This window comes from Octopus sinensis, linkage group LG2 (genome assembly GCF_006345805.1).
Source record: "Octopus sinensis linkage group LG2, ASM634580v1, whole genome shotgun sequence".
Lineage (NCBI taxonomy): Eukaryota > Metazoa > Mollusca > Cephalopoda > Octopoda > Octopodidae > Octopus > Octopus sinensis.
In genome coordinates, this window is record NC_042998.1 from 40,956,218 (window position 1) to 40,974,970 (window position 18,753).

General features: G+C 36.2%; 1 protein-coding gene across 7 annotated transcripts in view; it reads left to right on the plus strand.

Annotated features, from left to right (window-relative positions):
• The window catches only part of LOC115232614 (dystrophin), a 744,226-nt gene that overhangs the window by 137,660 nt on the left and 587,813 nt on the right, over positions 1 to 18,753 (plus strand). For all 7 annotated transcript variants that reach the window (XM_029802603.2, XM_036512501.1, XM_029802605.2 and 4 more), the window contains one exon: positions 9,186 to 9,278. In XM_029802603.2, coding sequence (XP_029658463.1) covers positions 9,186 to 9,278 — 93 coding nt within the window. The remainder of the gene's footprint in view (positions 1 to 9,185; positions 9,279 to 18,753) is intronic.

The following is an 18,753-nucleotide window of genomic DNA, read 5'->3' on the forward strand; positions in this document are numbered from 1 at the left end:
CCTTGCTCATACATCATGCTTGCATGTTTGTTATGTATACATACATGCATGGAGTGTTAGTGGGAATAATTTAAATTCTTGTTATGAGTGCAATCTTACCAACAACACAGCCTATCAATTCTGTTTCTTCAATCAGATATATTAGTTGTTTGACTACCAACCTTGTGTCATTACACAAATGTAGAACATCTAATTTCCTCACCACAAGTAGTTTTGGGCTGTTGAGAAATACATTAGTATACTTTACAGTTTGTTTGGGATGTAAAACAATGTCTATTGAAATGTAGATAAATTCATCTTTATGTAATTATTGAAGAATTTGATCATTGATCATCTGAACAGCTTCACTAATTGATGTAAATATTGCTTTTTCACAGAGCCATTTTTAAGTGTGGTAATTATGTTGAATGTTGAGAATTGTTTTTTAGTTGGTCAGCTGTTGACCAATCACTAACGTCAGCCACAGATAGTCCCATTTTGATCAGGTACAACAGTTTCCTCTCTAAGTTCCAAAAGGTTTTATGCTTGTTTCTAGTTTCAGTTTCTTAATTTTTTTTTTATCTAGTTTCAGCTCACGAGCTGTGGCCATGCTGGGGCACCGCCATTATGCAATTTTTAAATGTAATGATTTCAAGCAATTTTTGGTTTGCTCAGTTTTTGTCCCCTTGAGAATGACTGAAAATATCTGACAAATGACCTCTTCTGAGACTCTGCCAAAAGGAGAATTTATTCCCATAATATCCCTTACAGTGTGATCCAAAGCCTTAAAAGTAATTTTATAGGACACAGCTCACTCTACCTTGTTATCAAACACTGTTTTAGCACTTCTGTTACACCTACTAACGTTGTATTGTATCATCAATAGTGCAGTTTAACAGTAGTTTGAATGCATTGTGAACTGTTTTGCATCCAGACAGTATGACAAGAATACCTGAAGATGCAACTGCCATGGCAATTTTCCTCGTGTTTACTTCAACCAGAAGTAGTTTTATTAAAAAAGATTGTTCTTGTTCCTCCAGGTGCATCACGATAGAATATTTCACACATCTTGATCTGAATATGGCCATCAGTTGCTTAAAATGTTGTTCTGATTATCAAGTAGCTTAGCTTTGCATTTAACCATCTATTAAACTAGTATCTTAATGGAGATCACATTGAACTTGGTCTGGCTACTATAAAACAGACCATATTTATGCAGTTTGTTTCCACCCATTGCCAAAATTTTGTAATCAGTATCCATGAGATCTCTTAATATAATATTCCTAGAATGAATGACAATCCTAATATCATGTTGCTGTAATTGGTGTTAATAAACATTAGACAATACTCTACAGGTCATTGGAAGATGACAGTTCGCATATTTTCAGTGAAACTGCAAAGAAGCCTTGCAGTTTTGTAAGTGATTATGAACCAACTGCTTCCATCATTGTTGCTTCTCACTGACCGTTATTTTGTATATAGCACAAATGCAACTGTCTGAAGCTGATGAAGTGATTTTGTTCCTCTAACATCATGTTGGATATCCTTAAGTAGAAATATCCCTGCTGATTGGGAATGAATAGCATAGGCACTTCCCAAAGTGTAATCAACTGTAATATACCTATAACCTTCAATGGGAACATCTTTTTTCCTCTGAACTATTTATTTTGTTCTAGGTATTAAAAAACAATAAAATGTTGCATATTTAGGGTCTCTTAAAGGTTGAGCTTATGGTATTGCATTTGTAACATGTTACTAATAAATAAATAAATAAATTATATATGTATGTATGTTATGTCAAGTCACTTTCAAGTGCTACTGGTAACATGTAACCCAGTACAACCTGTTGCATGGTCGGGTCGTCGGCGACTAAACCGGCAACCCCACCAAGCTTGCTTGGTGAGGAAGGTGTTTATTGGACACCCTGCGGGATGAAAAACAAAACCCGTCAAAGGGCGGAGGAACTCTTGAGAGTCAACAGCCATCCAATAAATGTTTTAAGGCTGTATCATGCGCGGGGACATAGAAATAATTGGACTGAATACCCAATCGCGTGGTTAAACCATTGGGAGTGAAGGACTCCTAGCCTTTGTTTGGGCATCCTTCTAGGAGAAGGTAACTCAGGTAACTGGGATAACTCCAACATAAACCTGCAGCTCAGTGGTTACCGATGATGTTGACTTGTTCTTCTTTTCGGATTATGGCTGCTGTTGCTTAGTGAGTGGGATTGACTCAGTGCACAGCCTTTCCTCCCTTTAAAAAAGAATCTTCTTGCACAGGCATTGCATGATAACAACATTGATTAAGCTTCATGCAATGGCCATACTCGATAACGAGGGGGCAGCCACCATGTATGTATGTATATGTGCTTGCATGCACACATCAGAATATAGACGATATATCTCTATGGCTATAGAAAAAAAAAAAGTATATCAACATATTGTAATCTGTGTGCATCAACATAACATTTGGAATGCATGCACATATATATGTACACATCACACTCACATTGTCTATACACTATCCAGCTGTTGTATATATCTCCACTGCAGTTTTCCTCTACTTACACTCATATACATAACCCTACTCACACTCACAAATATGTAATTTATTATTATTATTACTGAAGCTGTCCTCTTCAAAACCCTAGCTTGTATAATAGTTGGATTGCAAATACTATTTCCATATATGGTAGCTCCATTCTATTTCTATTTATGAAATTTATATAAATTATTTTTGTATTATTGTGTTGATAATATCAACAGAGATATTTAAGTATTGCTTTTAGGTGAATTCTTGATATTGTATGTTATTTAGATAAGTTTTTTTATTTTAAAATCTACTTCTTAAAGAAAATAGTAGATATCATCAGGTATAGTTGTGGAAAGTACCACAAACAGACATTGAAGGTAGATAAGGGTTTAAGATAAAAAATATATTACAATGTACATTGTTGTTTGATACTCAATTTCTTTTTATAAGTGTTAGATTTTGTTGTATCTGTTTTAAAATATTTCCTGGGTTAACTTCAAATCTTTTGGTTCAATCATTGTATGTGTATATTATAGTTTACAATATTTTAAGCAGATTGATATAATTCTCATTTCAAAATATTTCCCAAGTCCACACTTAGAATTTCAAGATCATAACTATTTTAATATTCTATGAATATCTATTTTATTGTTTGCCTGGCATTTGCAGATGTATGTCTAAATTGTTTGTTTCTGTTTTGGGCAATGCTATTTTCTTTCACATGTATCATACATTATTTAATTTCTCCTCATGAATTCTTTTTATACTGTCAGGCCAACTGTTAGATTGTTTGAACTTTACCTTTTAGATACACTGCATCCAACTTATAATATTTCTCACATTTTTCAAAGTTTATTCTTATTTATTTGTTTCTGATTGCTGCTAAATATAACTGCCATTTTACACAGTCAAACTTATTTGTTTCTTGCAAGAGCAGCAGATGTTCTGAAATTTATAAATGTTACAGAGGGAACTCTTCGGAGCAACATACCTAGAGGTAACAATTTGAAAACCTAAATCAATTGTTCCATGAAAAATTTAATGATAAAGATTTTGAACTCTAAACTACTCAGCTCATGTTCAGTTGAGTATTCTAATATGCCAATACAGTTTATTGAAAAATTTGATATGGTTGAAAATATGGTATTTTTATATTTACTACTACTACTGTAAAACTGAGCTAGCACAAAAAAAAAAAACCTTGACTGGTTAATGACAAAAACCAATGTGAGTAGTTTTACATTAACATTTATTTAATATCTGAAATTTGACTCTTTTACTACTTTGATTCATGTAAACAGAGATGTACACCTTAATGTCACATATATAGAGCTAAGTGTTGGGTTGATGGCTAATGTTTTCTAGTTGCTGAGTTCTCTTAATGTAGCTTAGAAGAATTTAATATTTATATTTATTAATATTGCTCGAGTTTAGAACACTTTCTAATCTACCTTAATACAAAACAAAAGTGAATAAAATATTAGCATATTACAGAAGTAAAAAATAGAAATAGATGAAATTAAAAAAGAACATGCAGTCTTAGCTGTAAGTCCAAGTGGGGTGACATCAATGAACCATACTTAAGGAGTGCATATAACCCAGCACACTATAAAGTGGCTGACAAATGAACAAAGACAAAATTGGGTCGGCAGGACTCTGTAGTCTTTCCAGGGACAAGATAACTTCTCTAGTGCTAGTGCCATGATAAAATACTCCCAGTGTACTCTGTGAAGCGGTTGGTATTAGGAAGGACATTTAGCTATAGGCACCGTATCAAAATGAAATGTGGACATTGTCCCTGACCTATCTATGAAGGTAGTAACTTCCAATAAGAACTGACTTGGATCATCATGGTCCATTGAACCCATGCCAACATGGAAAGTGGACATAAAATGATGTTGATGATATTGCTTACACTAACACACTTCCCCCTCTCTCTTTCTCTCCGTCTCGGCAATATTAATAGACATTTGTTATTGGCAGATATTTGAGACTTTTAGAAATACATAGTGAACATCACAAAACATTCAAAACCTACCCTTGAGAAAAACAAGCATAAACAAAAAATTGCTATTAATAACTATTATTTTTTAAAAAGTAATGATATTAAATTGAATAAATAACAAGATAGTACAAATAGAGAAGGGAAAAAATAAAGAAAACTTGAATCTGAAAGTAACAAAAGACCCAGAAATTCAAAGTTCAAAAAGTAACACTAAAATTCAAGAACAAATAATTTAATATTTCCCTTAGGTATAAGCAAAATATTGGTTTCAAATCTTGGCACAAGGCCAAGAATTGTTGGGGAGGGGTAAGTCAATTACAATGACCTCAGTGTTCAACTGTTATTTCTCTTGTTGACCCTAGAAGAATGACAAGCAAAATCAACCTTGGCAAGATTTGAACTCAGCCCATAAAAATGGATGAAATGCTGTTAAACATTTTGCCTGGCATGCTCACAAGTTGACCAGCTTGCCACCTTAAAGCAAAATGTTAAAACAAAAATTCCCATCCAGAAGGGTTCAACAATAAAAATATAATAGATTTACTCACACTCACTAACCATAAAATAAAATAATTTATGTATTAAACTGACATGCTTAAAGTTGAATGTAACTAAGAAACTAAATAAAAGATGAAAAAACAAATGTAGAGGAAAAGAAAAGAAATACACCTCATCTCACCTTCTCTGCTCAGCTTAAAAGTTTATGACTGATTTGCATTAGATGAAGTGAAAGTACATCAGTGGCTAAGTTGCAAAAGTGAAATTTTTGATGCTTCATGAAAGAAATAAATGAAAACTGAACATAATAGTTTTTGAGTGTTAAATGGCTCTGGACTTTTTTTTACAATATAGCTATTTCAATTTCAACGCATTCCCAATTCAACCAAGTCACTTGCAAAACAAGTTGTGGTATGGGGTAAAAAGCATAATTCACCTACCTTGCGGGTCCTCTCATATATCCAACCAGGATATATCCATAGGAGCCCTACCCACCTAATCTCCAGCCAGTAAATTACCTCAACTCATGTGATCACTGTATCCATCCCAAGCAGCAGCCCCCAAAGCATAAGAGGCCCACACAAGTCATCCTTCTGCTCATAAGGCCTTCCACATTCCTCTCCTTCCAGCAAGGCTCCTTGGTCATTCACATAATGTCACTGACCTTATGCTTCTAACTCACCTCTGACCTCGAAACTCACCTCCTGACCTCGAAACTCTCCACATCACTTCACTCCATGTCAAAATCTGCCATCCACTGTGTGGACATCTCACCCACTGTTGACCTCCACAGAGATGTGGCGCTGCACACATCCTCTTCCTCTTCCTTCATCACCTGATGAATCAACAATTCTGCAAACATCCAAGACATGATGCAGCATTCCATTCACAGGCATGTTATTTCAAGAATTAATTGCAGTTACTATTCCTTTTCCCCATTGAGATGTGCAGCACACATTTGGGGGCTTGACCCAGACTTCACCCCCTACCTGTACAGAAGCAGGCTCTCTGTCTTTTGCAGATCACTGTGATACCATACATGGATATTGCCATTCATATCTGAATACCACTCTGCATGGTACTGACTAGGGTAACATATTATACTAGAATACTGCCTCAGTTGCTGAGATATGTCCCCCTCTCCATCATGACCTTGATTGTGCAATAGTGTCAATCCACAATACCATTTCCACATGGCCTATATGCCACTCTAAAGAAACAGTTCATGTTCTATTTCTTAAGCATTTCTAGCTGCTCTTCCAAGCAAAATGCTATGCTGTTGTCCATCAGCAACTTGTCTACTGGTCTCTGCTCCAGCTACATCTCATTCACAATTCAAGAAACTTCATCTGCAATACCTGTCTTGATTTCCTTCCATATTGCCACCACCCCAGTCTGCAGTTGATCATCAAGAGACATGTCCCCTACCAGTAGTGAGTTACATCTACTGCCAGTCATTTCCAGTTGTGTTCTGCTGAGATGTTTCCCACCTAGTGCAGCAGGGGTCAATGGACTGACACCGGCCACAACTTCAGACCGCATTTTGAATGCTTAGTGTCTTGTTCTCTCCCATATGTTATATGGTATGCAGTCTTCCTAGCTGACATACTGCAGCTATCTCCAGCTCTGAATCCTCTGGCAGCTAGCTCTCCCAGAATCCCTAGATGGTGCTTTATTAACATCTTTGCTGCCTCTTTCGTTTGTACTCTCCTCTCAGCAGTGATCACTGATCCCACCCATCCAAGCACAATGGCTGAATCAGTTTGCATCTTGATAATATGCAGCCCCAATCTCTGGACCAGATTCATTCCCTTCGACAGTGTGTCCAATTCAACTACATTGATGTGATTGTGATCATCCATTTGCCTGAACCAGGCTGTGTCCTCCACCTCAATTCCCCCTATTTCCAGAACAACCTTTGTTACTATGCTGCTACCATCACACCATTTGGTCTCATTCTCCAATTTGGGCGTATACTAGCATCCTCTTACTAGGTCTTCCACTCTTACAATCTCTAGGTTTGAGCTAAGAAAATCACTGGTGACACAGATTTCTAATTTTAATACTTGCTTTACTTTTAGAGCTTAATATCTTTACAGATATGCACTTATCAGTGATGCATAAAAATAATCTGCTCACATCTTCCAATTTATATAACTCTTCAATATACCTGATCCATGTTTTCAAAGACAAGGAATCCACTTATAATTATTTTAATGACTGGAAAGAAGTAATTTCAAAACTTTGTTTGAATTTGAGAAATATATCTGTTGTGAAGAGTGAGAAACACTGTCATTGTAAACATCCAATTCAATGCCAAATTTTTGTTGACTCTAACATTAAACAAATACCAATGGAACATATATCCCATGGACGAAAATCAGCCAATTTAGATGAAAACTTTACACAAGTGGTACCCAAGAATAATGCAAAGTTAGTAATTTCAGTAGCATCAAGCTGCACAAAAAGTTAACATAAAGTTAGAAGCTAATGCAATTGCTTTTCAGAATGACAGATGGTTAGCCCAGATACTAATGTTTAGTTTTGGATGTTGCACTATGACAAGCTCTGCAAACACACTGTGATATATACATTGGTTATTTTGGAAATTGTGTAAGTTTGGGGTGCATTGAAACTGAACAAAGCAGATGTGTTAACTATATTCCATGCATCAACTAGAGAAGACAGTATTGGAAGATTCTATGAACTTGGCAAAATCTATGTAGTTTCTATAGTTAACAGGGCATCTCAGAATTTATATAACTGGCTCAAGAAGGTGACCAAACAGAGAAGATGAAAGATGCATTTGCCATCTTTGTATATTTAATATACTGCACAAAAGCTGTCTGTGTATCAGATTTTCTAGACCTAAGGTGGCATCTGTTCTGCAAGAATCTGGCAGAATGTAGTAAGTTGCCTTCTACAGCTCATTGAAAACGCATGTGCACAGAGTAGGGTTTAGTGTCGAGCCACTGCCATATGGCAACTTCTGTTTGACTCAGTAAATCTGGCATGCTACCAGTTACAACAGTGAGGGTTCCAGTTGATCTGATCAATGGAACAACCTGCTTACGAAATTAATGTGCAATTGGCAGAGCACTCTAAAGACATTAAAACCCTTAACATAGTTCCCAGGAAGATTCAACTTGACACAGAATTACAAGGCTGATCTTTTGAATTACAAGTACTACTCATTTTTTCCACTAAGTCATACCTGTTATTAGAATAACTATGGTGAGATATTACGTTCAACTATGAAGGTTCCACCTGCTTCACAAATCATGTAGAGTTGGTTATATGTGAAATCAAATCCCATACACAACTTGGAGTTGTCCATGCAGAAGACAAATTTGGCTTCCACAGACCTTCATGTGGAAGTGACTGTAAAAATGGCATAGACTTTGTCAAAAATGATAGGACAGTGGAGATCTGTAAAAGTATATTCTTAATATAAACTTAATAAACCATTGTAGAACTTAAAACTAACAAGGCTGCTTTCTTACATTATAGACACATAATTTATAACTTCACAAGACTTGCTATGTGTATTATGTAATACAGTTATTACAGAAATATAAAGACAATAGCTTTCAATTAACTGTGTTTGTTGCTTTTTCTATAATCCTGATCCTGTTTTGAGGCCTTTATTGGATTCTATGATCCAGAAAGCCTGGGTTAAGCATGCTTACGTTTCTAGATTAACTAGAAGCTGAGTTAGCTCAAAAAATTTATTTCATATTGGCCATATTGAAAACCCCAAATGGCAGGTGTCTGTGCATTCATTTTTAGATTTTTTATTCTAAAAATGTACAGATTTGTAAATTGCCAAGAAATTTTAGCAAAATTAAGACAACATTTAACTATCTAGCTATTTCTCATTTTATGATAATTTTTCCTAATTTCAACCTCAAATTTCCAACTACAGGCATTTTCCCATTAACAGAAGCATTGTTTTCCTGAAAATCCTGCTACAATGTAGAATTTCAAAATGTAAAACCTTTTCCCCCACATTGACTTCGATGCTCTGGAACTTGAAAGTCAGTGTGGAAATAGGTTTTGCATAACTATGTCAAGCTTTTCACAAACACAACACTTCCATAATGCAAGGGGTACCTATATATTTATGATATTTATAAAGTTATTTTTAATCACCTATTTGTTTTCTTTTCAGGCTGATCGTCCAGTTGTTAATGATCTGTTCAAAGATTTATCTGATGGATGCAATCTACTTTCACTGTTGGAAGTTTTAAGTGGCGAAACCCTAGTAAGTATATATGTGTGTTTTCATGAATTGTTATTCTAAGTTTCATGTTAACTAATTATTCAAACAAATCATTTCAATAATCTGTAATGTGAAACCCATAGTGATGATCCAAGAAGCTTCAGCTTCTAAAAATTATTATATTTATAATATAGGTGTGTGTGTGTATATATATATATGTGTCTTGGCATCACTCAGCAAGACTTTTGTTAGCCACTCTCCAGCCATCTATTTAAAACTGTATACAGCTATGGTACAACCACACTTAGAATTCGCATCATCAGTTTGGAACCCCTATCTTGCTCAGAACATTGACCTCCTGGAATCTGTTCAGAGACGTGCAACCAAACGCATACCCTCTATCAGACACCTACCATACTCTGAGCACCTTGTTTCCCTGGGCATGGATTCACTGAAGCTCCGGCGTCTGGCAATGGACTTGGTAAACACCCACAAAGTTATCAACCACCTCACCAACAACAACACTGAACACCTTTTTGATCTTCATGTATCTAACACATGTGGACATGCCTACAAAGTCAGAAAACAACACAGCTCCCATGACTTTCGGAAACATTTTTTCACGCTCAGAGTTGCTGAAGCATGGAACAAACTGCCTGCGTCAGTTGTTGACTGCCATGACACTGCATCCTTTAAGGCCCTCATGCTTTCCGAAATCCGCCGAAACTACACCTGATTATACATACACTTTAGATGAGTTGTAGTGCACCTGAGCACTGTATACAATGTTTTTATTATTATTATATATAAAATAAATGATTAAGAAGTTTGTTTTGTAGTCATGATTTTGTGTCTTTTTTTTTTTTCTTAGTATGCTTTTCACCATGGCTTGACATTAATTTAAGGTTTATGAGTGAAATTGTGCCGCTGGAAATCGAAATCCCAACAGATGGATTGTACATGTAATTCAAAAAGCCATCACCCTTTTCAGTTACTTTGTCAAACTGATTTTTGTCCAAATATTATGTGAAAAGTACAAGCATCTATGGAATACTCAGCCACTTACACTTGTACTCAATAAATTACACTTGTACTGAATAAATCATTCAGTTGTTTAAGTAACTAGAATAATTATTGTCAAAACTGGCAGAGAATTCAGTTACTTCAGGAGAGAGAAATGTTAAACTCTGCTGAATGTCCTTCAGAAATGACACTTTAAAATAAATGAATGAATGAAGTTTTCTCTTATGAGAAGTGTACTAACATTTTTCTCAATTAGTCTTCTCGAAGTACCATATATCTAACTGTTGCAATTTGTTGAGATAATTTCAAAGTAGAACTGTTGAAATTAAAACAGAACATATGAATACTTTTTCTGTTATTCAATTTTTATTTTTAATTTCCAGTTAAAGCGAGAACTAGACCTTAAAACTACAAAAGAAAAAAAAATTTTGCTATCTACCTTTGTAGATAACAATGCAAGGGGGATAATTATTTTAAAAATGCTAAATTATTCTCCCTTATTAGATGGATGTCGGCTTTTCATAAAAAGAAAAAGAAAAAGAAACAATTCTACTAATTGCTCAAGAAAAAACTGAAGTTAAATACTTTACTGAAAAAACCTAAATTTTAATATTTTTCTTAAAAACATAGATTTAAACCAATGAAAAGTTACCAGTTTTGAACAGACTTCCTAATAGCATTCTTTTGATAATACTGGTGAAATACCATTTACATGACTATGTGATAACTCCTGTATACTGTAAACTAGATAAAAATGTATATGCCCATTCTCAAAATAAACCGTCAGTGTGGAATTTTGTTTTATAACTAAGATATATATCTAGAATATTAGGTGTATAAAACTAGTTAACTTTGTTAACTCCAATGAAGTTTGATAAAGCTGTTAACTGGATTTTTTTTTTGTTTTTGTGTAGTATTTTCTGCTTATAATGGATTATAACGTAAACTTATGTTATATATTTGTGTATTTTTCTCTCACTTTACAATATATTCATTTTTCTTTTTATTGCCATTCAATGTTTATCATAATTTCATGGGGCTGGTGGTTAATATGCAGAAGCTGTTTTTACTCTGATTGAACGCAACTGTTTGCTGATGGTTGGTGTTGGGTTGAGACGTTTTGTTTCTATTTTTGATGAAGTGTTTACTTTGGTGGATCTTTTTAAAGATTTAGCTGGCGCAGTGAATAGTCCACCACTTGAGATTAATGTATAGTATCATTTCCATAAGTCCACAATATTTCTAGCTTATGGGTTAACTGTTATAGCTAACTTCAGGCTTAACTCTTCTTAACTGTTTCTCTTTCAGTCCAATGATAACTCTCTTTTTACTGTATTCCCTTCCCATATCTTCATTACCTTCCTCCCTTTCTTCTCACTCCTTTCCTTCTTTCTTTCACTTCTCTCCCCTTTCTTTCTGTTTCCTTTCTTTCACACCCCATTTCTCACCACTGTTCCTCTTTCATTTTTCATTCATTAAATCTATCTTGCTAAATTTTTCCCACTGTCTTATCTATTTTTTTCTCTTCTAATCTCTTCTTTTATTCCTGCTCCCTCACTCCAGCTCCCCCCCTCTCTCTCTTTCTTCTTCCAGCCCACCCTTCTCTCTTTCCCCATGTATCCCATACTTCTTACTCTTTTCTGTCCCTCCCTTTACCCCATTCTTCTCTTTCCCATTCCACCACTCTCCATCATCTTTCTTCTCTACTCCTGAATGAAGCAGCTTCTACCTGCTAGAAATACCAGTGAAGCCTCTTTCAAACCATATTTTGTCATTTTGACTGACATAAGGAACGACATATTGGATAATGTAATTCCTGGTTGAAAGGAAAAGATGTGTTCATTGCCTGAATTCATTTGATTGTATATACAGCTGGTTGGTGCTGATCTGGGGCTAAACAACAATTCCCTGCTCCCCCTCTCTCTCATCTACTTCTTACTCTCTTTCACATCCCATGTCTCTTCTCTGCACTCTTTCTATGTGTGTGTGTGTGTCTCTCTCTCTCCCTCTCTCTCTCTCCCTCTCTCTCTCTCTCTATATATATATATATATGAATAACATATAGCCTATGGCTAAAATGTCTTTTGTGCTAGATCACCGGCAATAATAATTTATTTTATCGCCTTTTTATTATGTTTACATATATCTATATATATATATACACACATACATCTCTATATATATATATATATATATATATATATATACATACATACATATATCTATATATATATACATATATCTATATATATATACATATATCTATATATTTACATACAAATATATATATATATACACATACATATACAAAAATATACACACACACACACACACACACACACACACACACACATATATATATATATTATATATATATATATATATCATCATCATCGTTTAGCGTCCGTTTTCCATGCTAGCATGGGTTGGACGGGTCAACTGGGGTCTGTGAAGCTGGAAGGCTTCGTCAGGCCCAGTCAGATCTGGCAGTGTTTCTACGGCTGGATGCCCTTCCTAACGCCAACCACTCCACGAGTGTACTGGGTGTTTTTTACGTGCCACCTGCACAAGTGCCAGACAGAGCTGGCGAACGGCCACGAACGGATGGTGCTTTTACGTGTCACCGGCACGGGGCCAGGCGATGCTGGCAACGGACACGAACGGATGGTGCTTTTACGTGCCACCGACACGGGGCCAGACAGAGCTGGCAACCGGCCACGAACGGACGGTGCTTTATATATATATATATAATATATATAATCACTTGTTTCAGTCATTAGACTGCATATATGTTGGGGCACCACTGCCTTGAAGAATTTTTAATTGAATGAATTAACCCCCAGAACCATTTTTTTTAAAGCCTGTTACTTATTCTATTGGTCTTTATTGCTGAACATTGAAGTTATAGGGATATAAACACACTTATACCAATTGTCAAGTGGTAGTAGGACACACACACACAGATATATGAGGTAGTGTCAAAATGTTTTTGGATTAGTTCTGTAGCATGCCAATAAATGGCACAACACAGTTGCATGCACAGTGAGAGCTAGCAGTGACTTTCATGAGGCAGTGTGCCAAGTGACATTGCTGTGTTTACTTCGCAAGTTGTGCCATGTATGCTGTAGTCTGTGATTTTGTCATGGACAGGAACAAAGAGCCAACATGAAATTTTGCATTAAATTTGGGAAGTTTGCTACAGACATTAAGCATGCTTTGGCTAGGTTACAGCGAGAAGGCAATCAGTTGTACACAATGTTTTAAGTGGCAAGGGCACTTAAAAAGCAGAAAAACATCCTTGGAATACAATGAATAATCTGGAAGACCTGCCACATGCGTCACCCTCAGAAATGTGGTATTGTGCATCAAGAACTCATTCCCCAGAGTCAGACTGCCAATTGAGAGTTCTTCTGCGATTGTTTGAAACATTTGAGGGAGGACATTCAGGGAAAGCAACCAGATTGGTGGAGCACAAAGAACTGGATTCTTCATAACAACAATGCACCCTGTCACCAAGCTCTCCTTACTTGTAAGTTTCTCGCCAAATCAACATAGTTTAGCTTCCGCACCCTATTCGCCAGATAGAGCACCTGCATATTTCCATCTCTTCCCCAAGATGAAAATGCAGCTCAAAGGTTGCCATTTTAACACCATTGTCGAGACCCAGGAGTGAATCACAGAAGGTCCTCAACTCGTTTACGGAAAATAACTTCCAAGCCAGATTCCAAAAGTAGCAGGAACACTGGGATTAGTGTATTGCTGCACAAAATGACTATTTTGATAGAGATGATGTTAAAACTTAGGTAAATAAGTTATTTATTTATTTATTAGTCCAGGAACCTTTTGATACCACATCATGTATATTTATATATATATATAGTAGTAAGAGAATAGAGGAATTTTGATTATCCCCACTATAAATATATATATATATATATATATATACTCACAGGACTGAGGCTACAGTAAAAGATTCTTGTCTAAGGTACCATGTGGTTGGGATGCAAGCTTTTTTACACACAGTCATGCCTACATACATATACACACCTCTTAATTACTGTTTTCATTTACTTCAAATATTTTCATTTTAACCAGAATCTTACAAAAGAAGAAAGAAAAGCAACTGGAATTTTGAATTTTAATGCAGTAATGCATTGTATCTTTGTGACAGTTATTTTGTGCCCCCTTAACGTAGCCATGTGTTTTTGTGTCCCCTAATACAGCCACAGGTGTTGTTGCCTCCTTAATACAGTCATGTTTTGTTGTAACCTAACACAGCCACGTGTGTTGCTGGTTCTCTGATATAGTAATTTATGTTGTATCCTTGTGCAAGGTAAAGATCTTGGCTTGCTCCAATTTACCTTACTGACAAAAAAGCACTAATACTTTACAATTGAATGATCAACAGTAAAAAGAGTATCCCTGAATGTAAATATAACTATTCTCACATCACCTGCACATTCTTGACTGTTTGATACAAAAGAAGTCAGTTACATGCATTCAAGCCCTCATTTCAAAATTCTTCAACTACCTTCCATTATTAAGCTGTGCTTTTCCATTGTTTTTGCTCTTGCTGTTGAAAGAGTCTTCTATTCACTAAATATGACCTGTCCAATAAGAAAGAACATGACTTGTAGCTAATATGTATGGGCTTTTAAAATAGAAAAGTTGTAAGTTTGATTAAAATTTCACACATTTGATATGAAAATAGTTTATGTGCACTGCTGTTTCTCTTTAGGTAAATCCTCCACCCCAGAAAAAGTGGTGCAGAGATATTTAACTTTCAGTCACCTTACTAATTTGCTCTGAGACTCAAACCTACTTCAATACAGTGTACTGTTATATAATTGGAATTGTTTCCTCATCTGATTGCATCACTTGCACATTAGCATTAAAAAAAAATACTTCATAAATATAACCCTAATTCATAAAGCACTGTGCTTTCTCTGCTTATCCTACCACTGTCATAATGACCTCTTTTCTTCAGAATCCCCCTCCCCACTGTCGTTCCATTTGAACAAGCCCATTTTACTCAGTTCTCACTTCAAATAGTTTTTCTGTTCTAAAAGTTTGTAATAGTTTTGCGGTTCTAAAATCTTAGTTGTTTACTGAGAGACTGGCTTTTTGGTAGTACTTTGTTATCTCTTTGTAATAAGCTGCACTCATCTCAGATGTAATGTGCTCTTTGCTGACCTACAATCAGTGCTCTTCTCCTTCTGTCATGACAATAATGTAATAATAGTAAAACACAAACTATTTTAATAGTTATTTTGCCCCAAGTCAACCCTGACTGAGCAGACTCGAGATCAAAAGCAATCCAGCTGTAATCATTTCACCTTTTTAGGAGTGTCCCAAACTATTTTATCCTTTGTGTCCTTCTGTTTTTTATATTTGGGTTTGAGGGACTACTTTTTCTATCAAGTTGAGTGACTGCATAGAGGCTCTCATTGGTTTAATTCTGATAAGTATTTAGTTAATCTGTTTATGTACTGTATTTAAATATTTTTACTTTAACTAATAAGTTCACAACTTCTAAACAAATATTTAACATTTAAGTTGCCAGTGTGTGAATCCTTTTAAAAATACTTTGTTAAAAGTGTAAAATAAACCCAAATAAAAAAAAACAACAACAAAAGAACAGAAAAACTATTTGAAGTGAGAACTGAGTAAAATGGGCTTGTTCAAATGGAACAACAGTGGGGAGGGGGATTCTGAAGAAAAGAGGTCATTATGATAGTGGTAGGATAAGCAGAGAAAGCACAGTGCTTTATGAATTAGGGTTAAAATCAAACCAAATCAACATCAGTGGAAATTGCAGCTGTGGTTAAGCGAACCATCCGATCATTTGTCCATTGCCAGCCTCGCCTGGCCCCCGTGCCGTTGGCACGTAAAAGCACCATCCCCTTGTGTCCATTGCCAGCCTCGCCTGGCCCCCGTGCTGGTAGCGCGTAAAAGCACCATCCGCTCATGTCCGTTGCCAGCCTCGCCTGGCCCCTGTGCCGGTAGCACGTAAAAGCACCATCCGCTCATGTCTGTTGCCAGCCTCGCCTGGCCCCCGTGCCGGTAGCACGTAAAAGCACCATCCGCTCGTGTCCGTTGCCAGCCTCGCCTCGCCCCCGTGCCGGTAGCACGTAAAAGCACCATCCGCTCGTGTCCGTTGCCAGCCTCGCCTGGCCCTCGTGCCGTTGGCACGTAAAAGCACCATCTGCTCGTGTCCGTTGCCAGCCTCACCTGGCCCCTGTGCCGGTAGCACGTAAAAGCACCATCCGTTCGTGTCCGTTGCCAGCCTCGCCTGGCCCCCGTGCCAGTGACACGAAAAAAACACCATCCGTTCGTGGCCGTTTACCAGCTCTGTCTGGCACCTGTGCAGGTGGCATGTAAAATGCACCCACTACACTCACGGAGTGGTTGGTGTTAGGAAGGGCATCCAGCCGTAGAAACACTGCCAAATCTGACTGGGCCTGATGAAGCCTTCCGGCTTCACAGACCCCAGTTAAACTGTCCAACCCATGCTAGCATGGAAAACGGACGCTAAATGATGATGATGATGATGATGATATATATATATATATATATATATATATATATATATATATATATATATATATATATATATATGTATACTAGCAGAGATCCCCGGCATTGCTTAGGATTAAAATGGCATAGTTTGTATATATACATTACAGTTAGTTTGAAGCAAGTGACATGAGAAAGTGCTGCATTGACAACAAAACATTTGTGGAGTAAATGTTGGGCTAATATGACTAAGCAACATGCTATGCATCTGTTTGGAGTATTTCAGGCCCTAACCTGTCATGGAAAATTGTGGGGTGGTGCTTATGTAATTTTTGAATGCACTGCAAAGATGTCAGTGGATATACTCTCTTTTGCAGCAGTTGGCACTGTCTAACATGACCCATCATCTGAAATTTTGACACCTCCTTTAGGTTTGTTGTCCTGCATCACTCATAAAGTAAATTTGGAGGAACTGTGGTTGTTCATTTGTGGGTAACAGGGAACCAATGAGGTGATAGACTTACCCTTGAACTTTGACGTCAGCATAAATTCATGTTTAACCATCTTCTTAGATGCAGTAAACGATGTCATTTGAAATGCAGAGTTGTATTGTCTGATATTGTTCAGAAAATCCTTTGACTGGGTGGAAGTGCCTTCTAGAAGATCCATAAGAGGTTGAGAAGGAGCTGGTACTGCTGGCAATGTTACCTGACCACCTGAGCAGCACATACCATTTGTTTCATTTGAAAATTTTAAACCTCTACAGAAACAACAATTTGTTTAGCACACCAATTTAGACAGTTATCATTTTTGTAAGAATGGGATGGAACATATCTGAAAACAGCTTCAGGAGTTGTGAAGAACAAATTTGTATGTAGTCTCTTTCTGAGAGCTATTCTATTGGACCTCTGTCTAATCATTAAAACATCGATTTAATGATCTGGCATTAAGTACTGCAGCATGCGTTTGCTGATCTTGGAGAAGTCTCATCTCCCTTCTCTCTCTTGAGACTCCATCTGACATGCTGCAGCATGCCTTTGCTAATCTTGAGAAAATCTCATCTCGCTTCTGTCTTCAGACTCTCACCTTCAGTTTTCTACACTCCTCCTTGCTTCATACTTGTTTTTGGAGAGATTACATCTTTTCTTTGGGATATTTTTTCAATATTGTAAACAAAAAATTATGAACGTAGAAAAAATTGTACATTAATCCCTATTTTTGTAAGCAGTTGTATGTATGTAGTATGCTTTTATTTCTGTATGCAGTATAAATTAACCAAATAGAAGCACATGTATGAACTACTAATTTAATGGTAAATGCTACAATAATTATTATAGATAAATTTTTTAATATATATTTATCAAGCACATGAATAAATGAATAATTTACATCCTAATGTGAACAACATTACACGTCAGCAACTTTCCATCTTTATGGCCACCACAGCAGAATGGTGTGTTAGTGTATGTGTTGACTGACATAACGAACAGCTGGAGGTGAAACTCTTTGACAAAAAACAATTTTACCGTTCAATTACCTGTTAATAACTATTGCAACAGTTGCAAGGTATTTAGTTACATATTTCCCCTTAAATTAACATTAAAAGTTCAAGGGTAAATGTTAATTTAAGGGGAAATATGTAACTAAATACCTTGCAACTGTTGCAATAGTTATTAACAGGTAATTGAACGGTAAAATTGTTTTTTGTCAAAGAGTTTCACCTCCAGCTGTTCGTTATGTCAGTCAACACATACACTAACACACCATTCTGCTGTGGTGGCCATAAAGATGGAAAGTTGCTGACGTGTAATGTTGTTCACATTAGGATGTAAATTATTCATTTATTTCAAATATAATAGAAATTAGATGATCTTAATGCTATCATATTAGAATTAAAAGTAAAAGAATGAAAGTGAAACAATATTATAGCCTTAACACATGAAAGACTGGCAGTTGGCTATGTGTGCAAGTCTCCTAT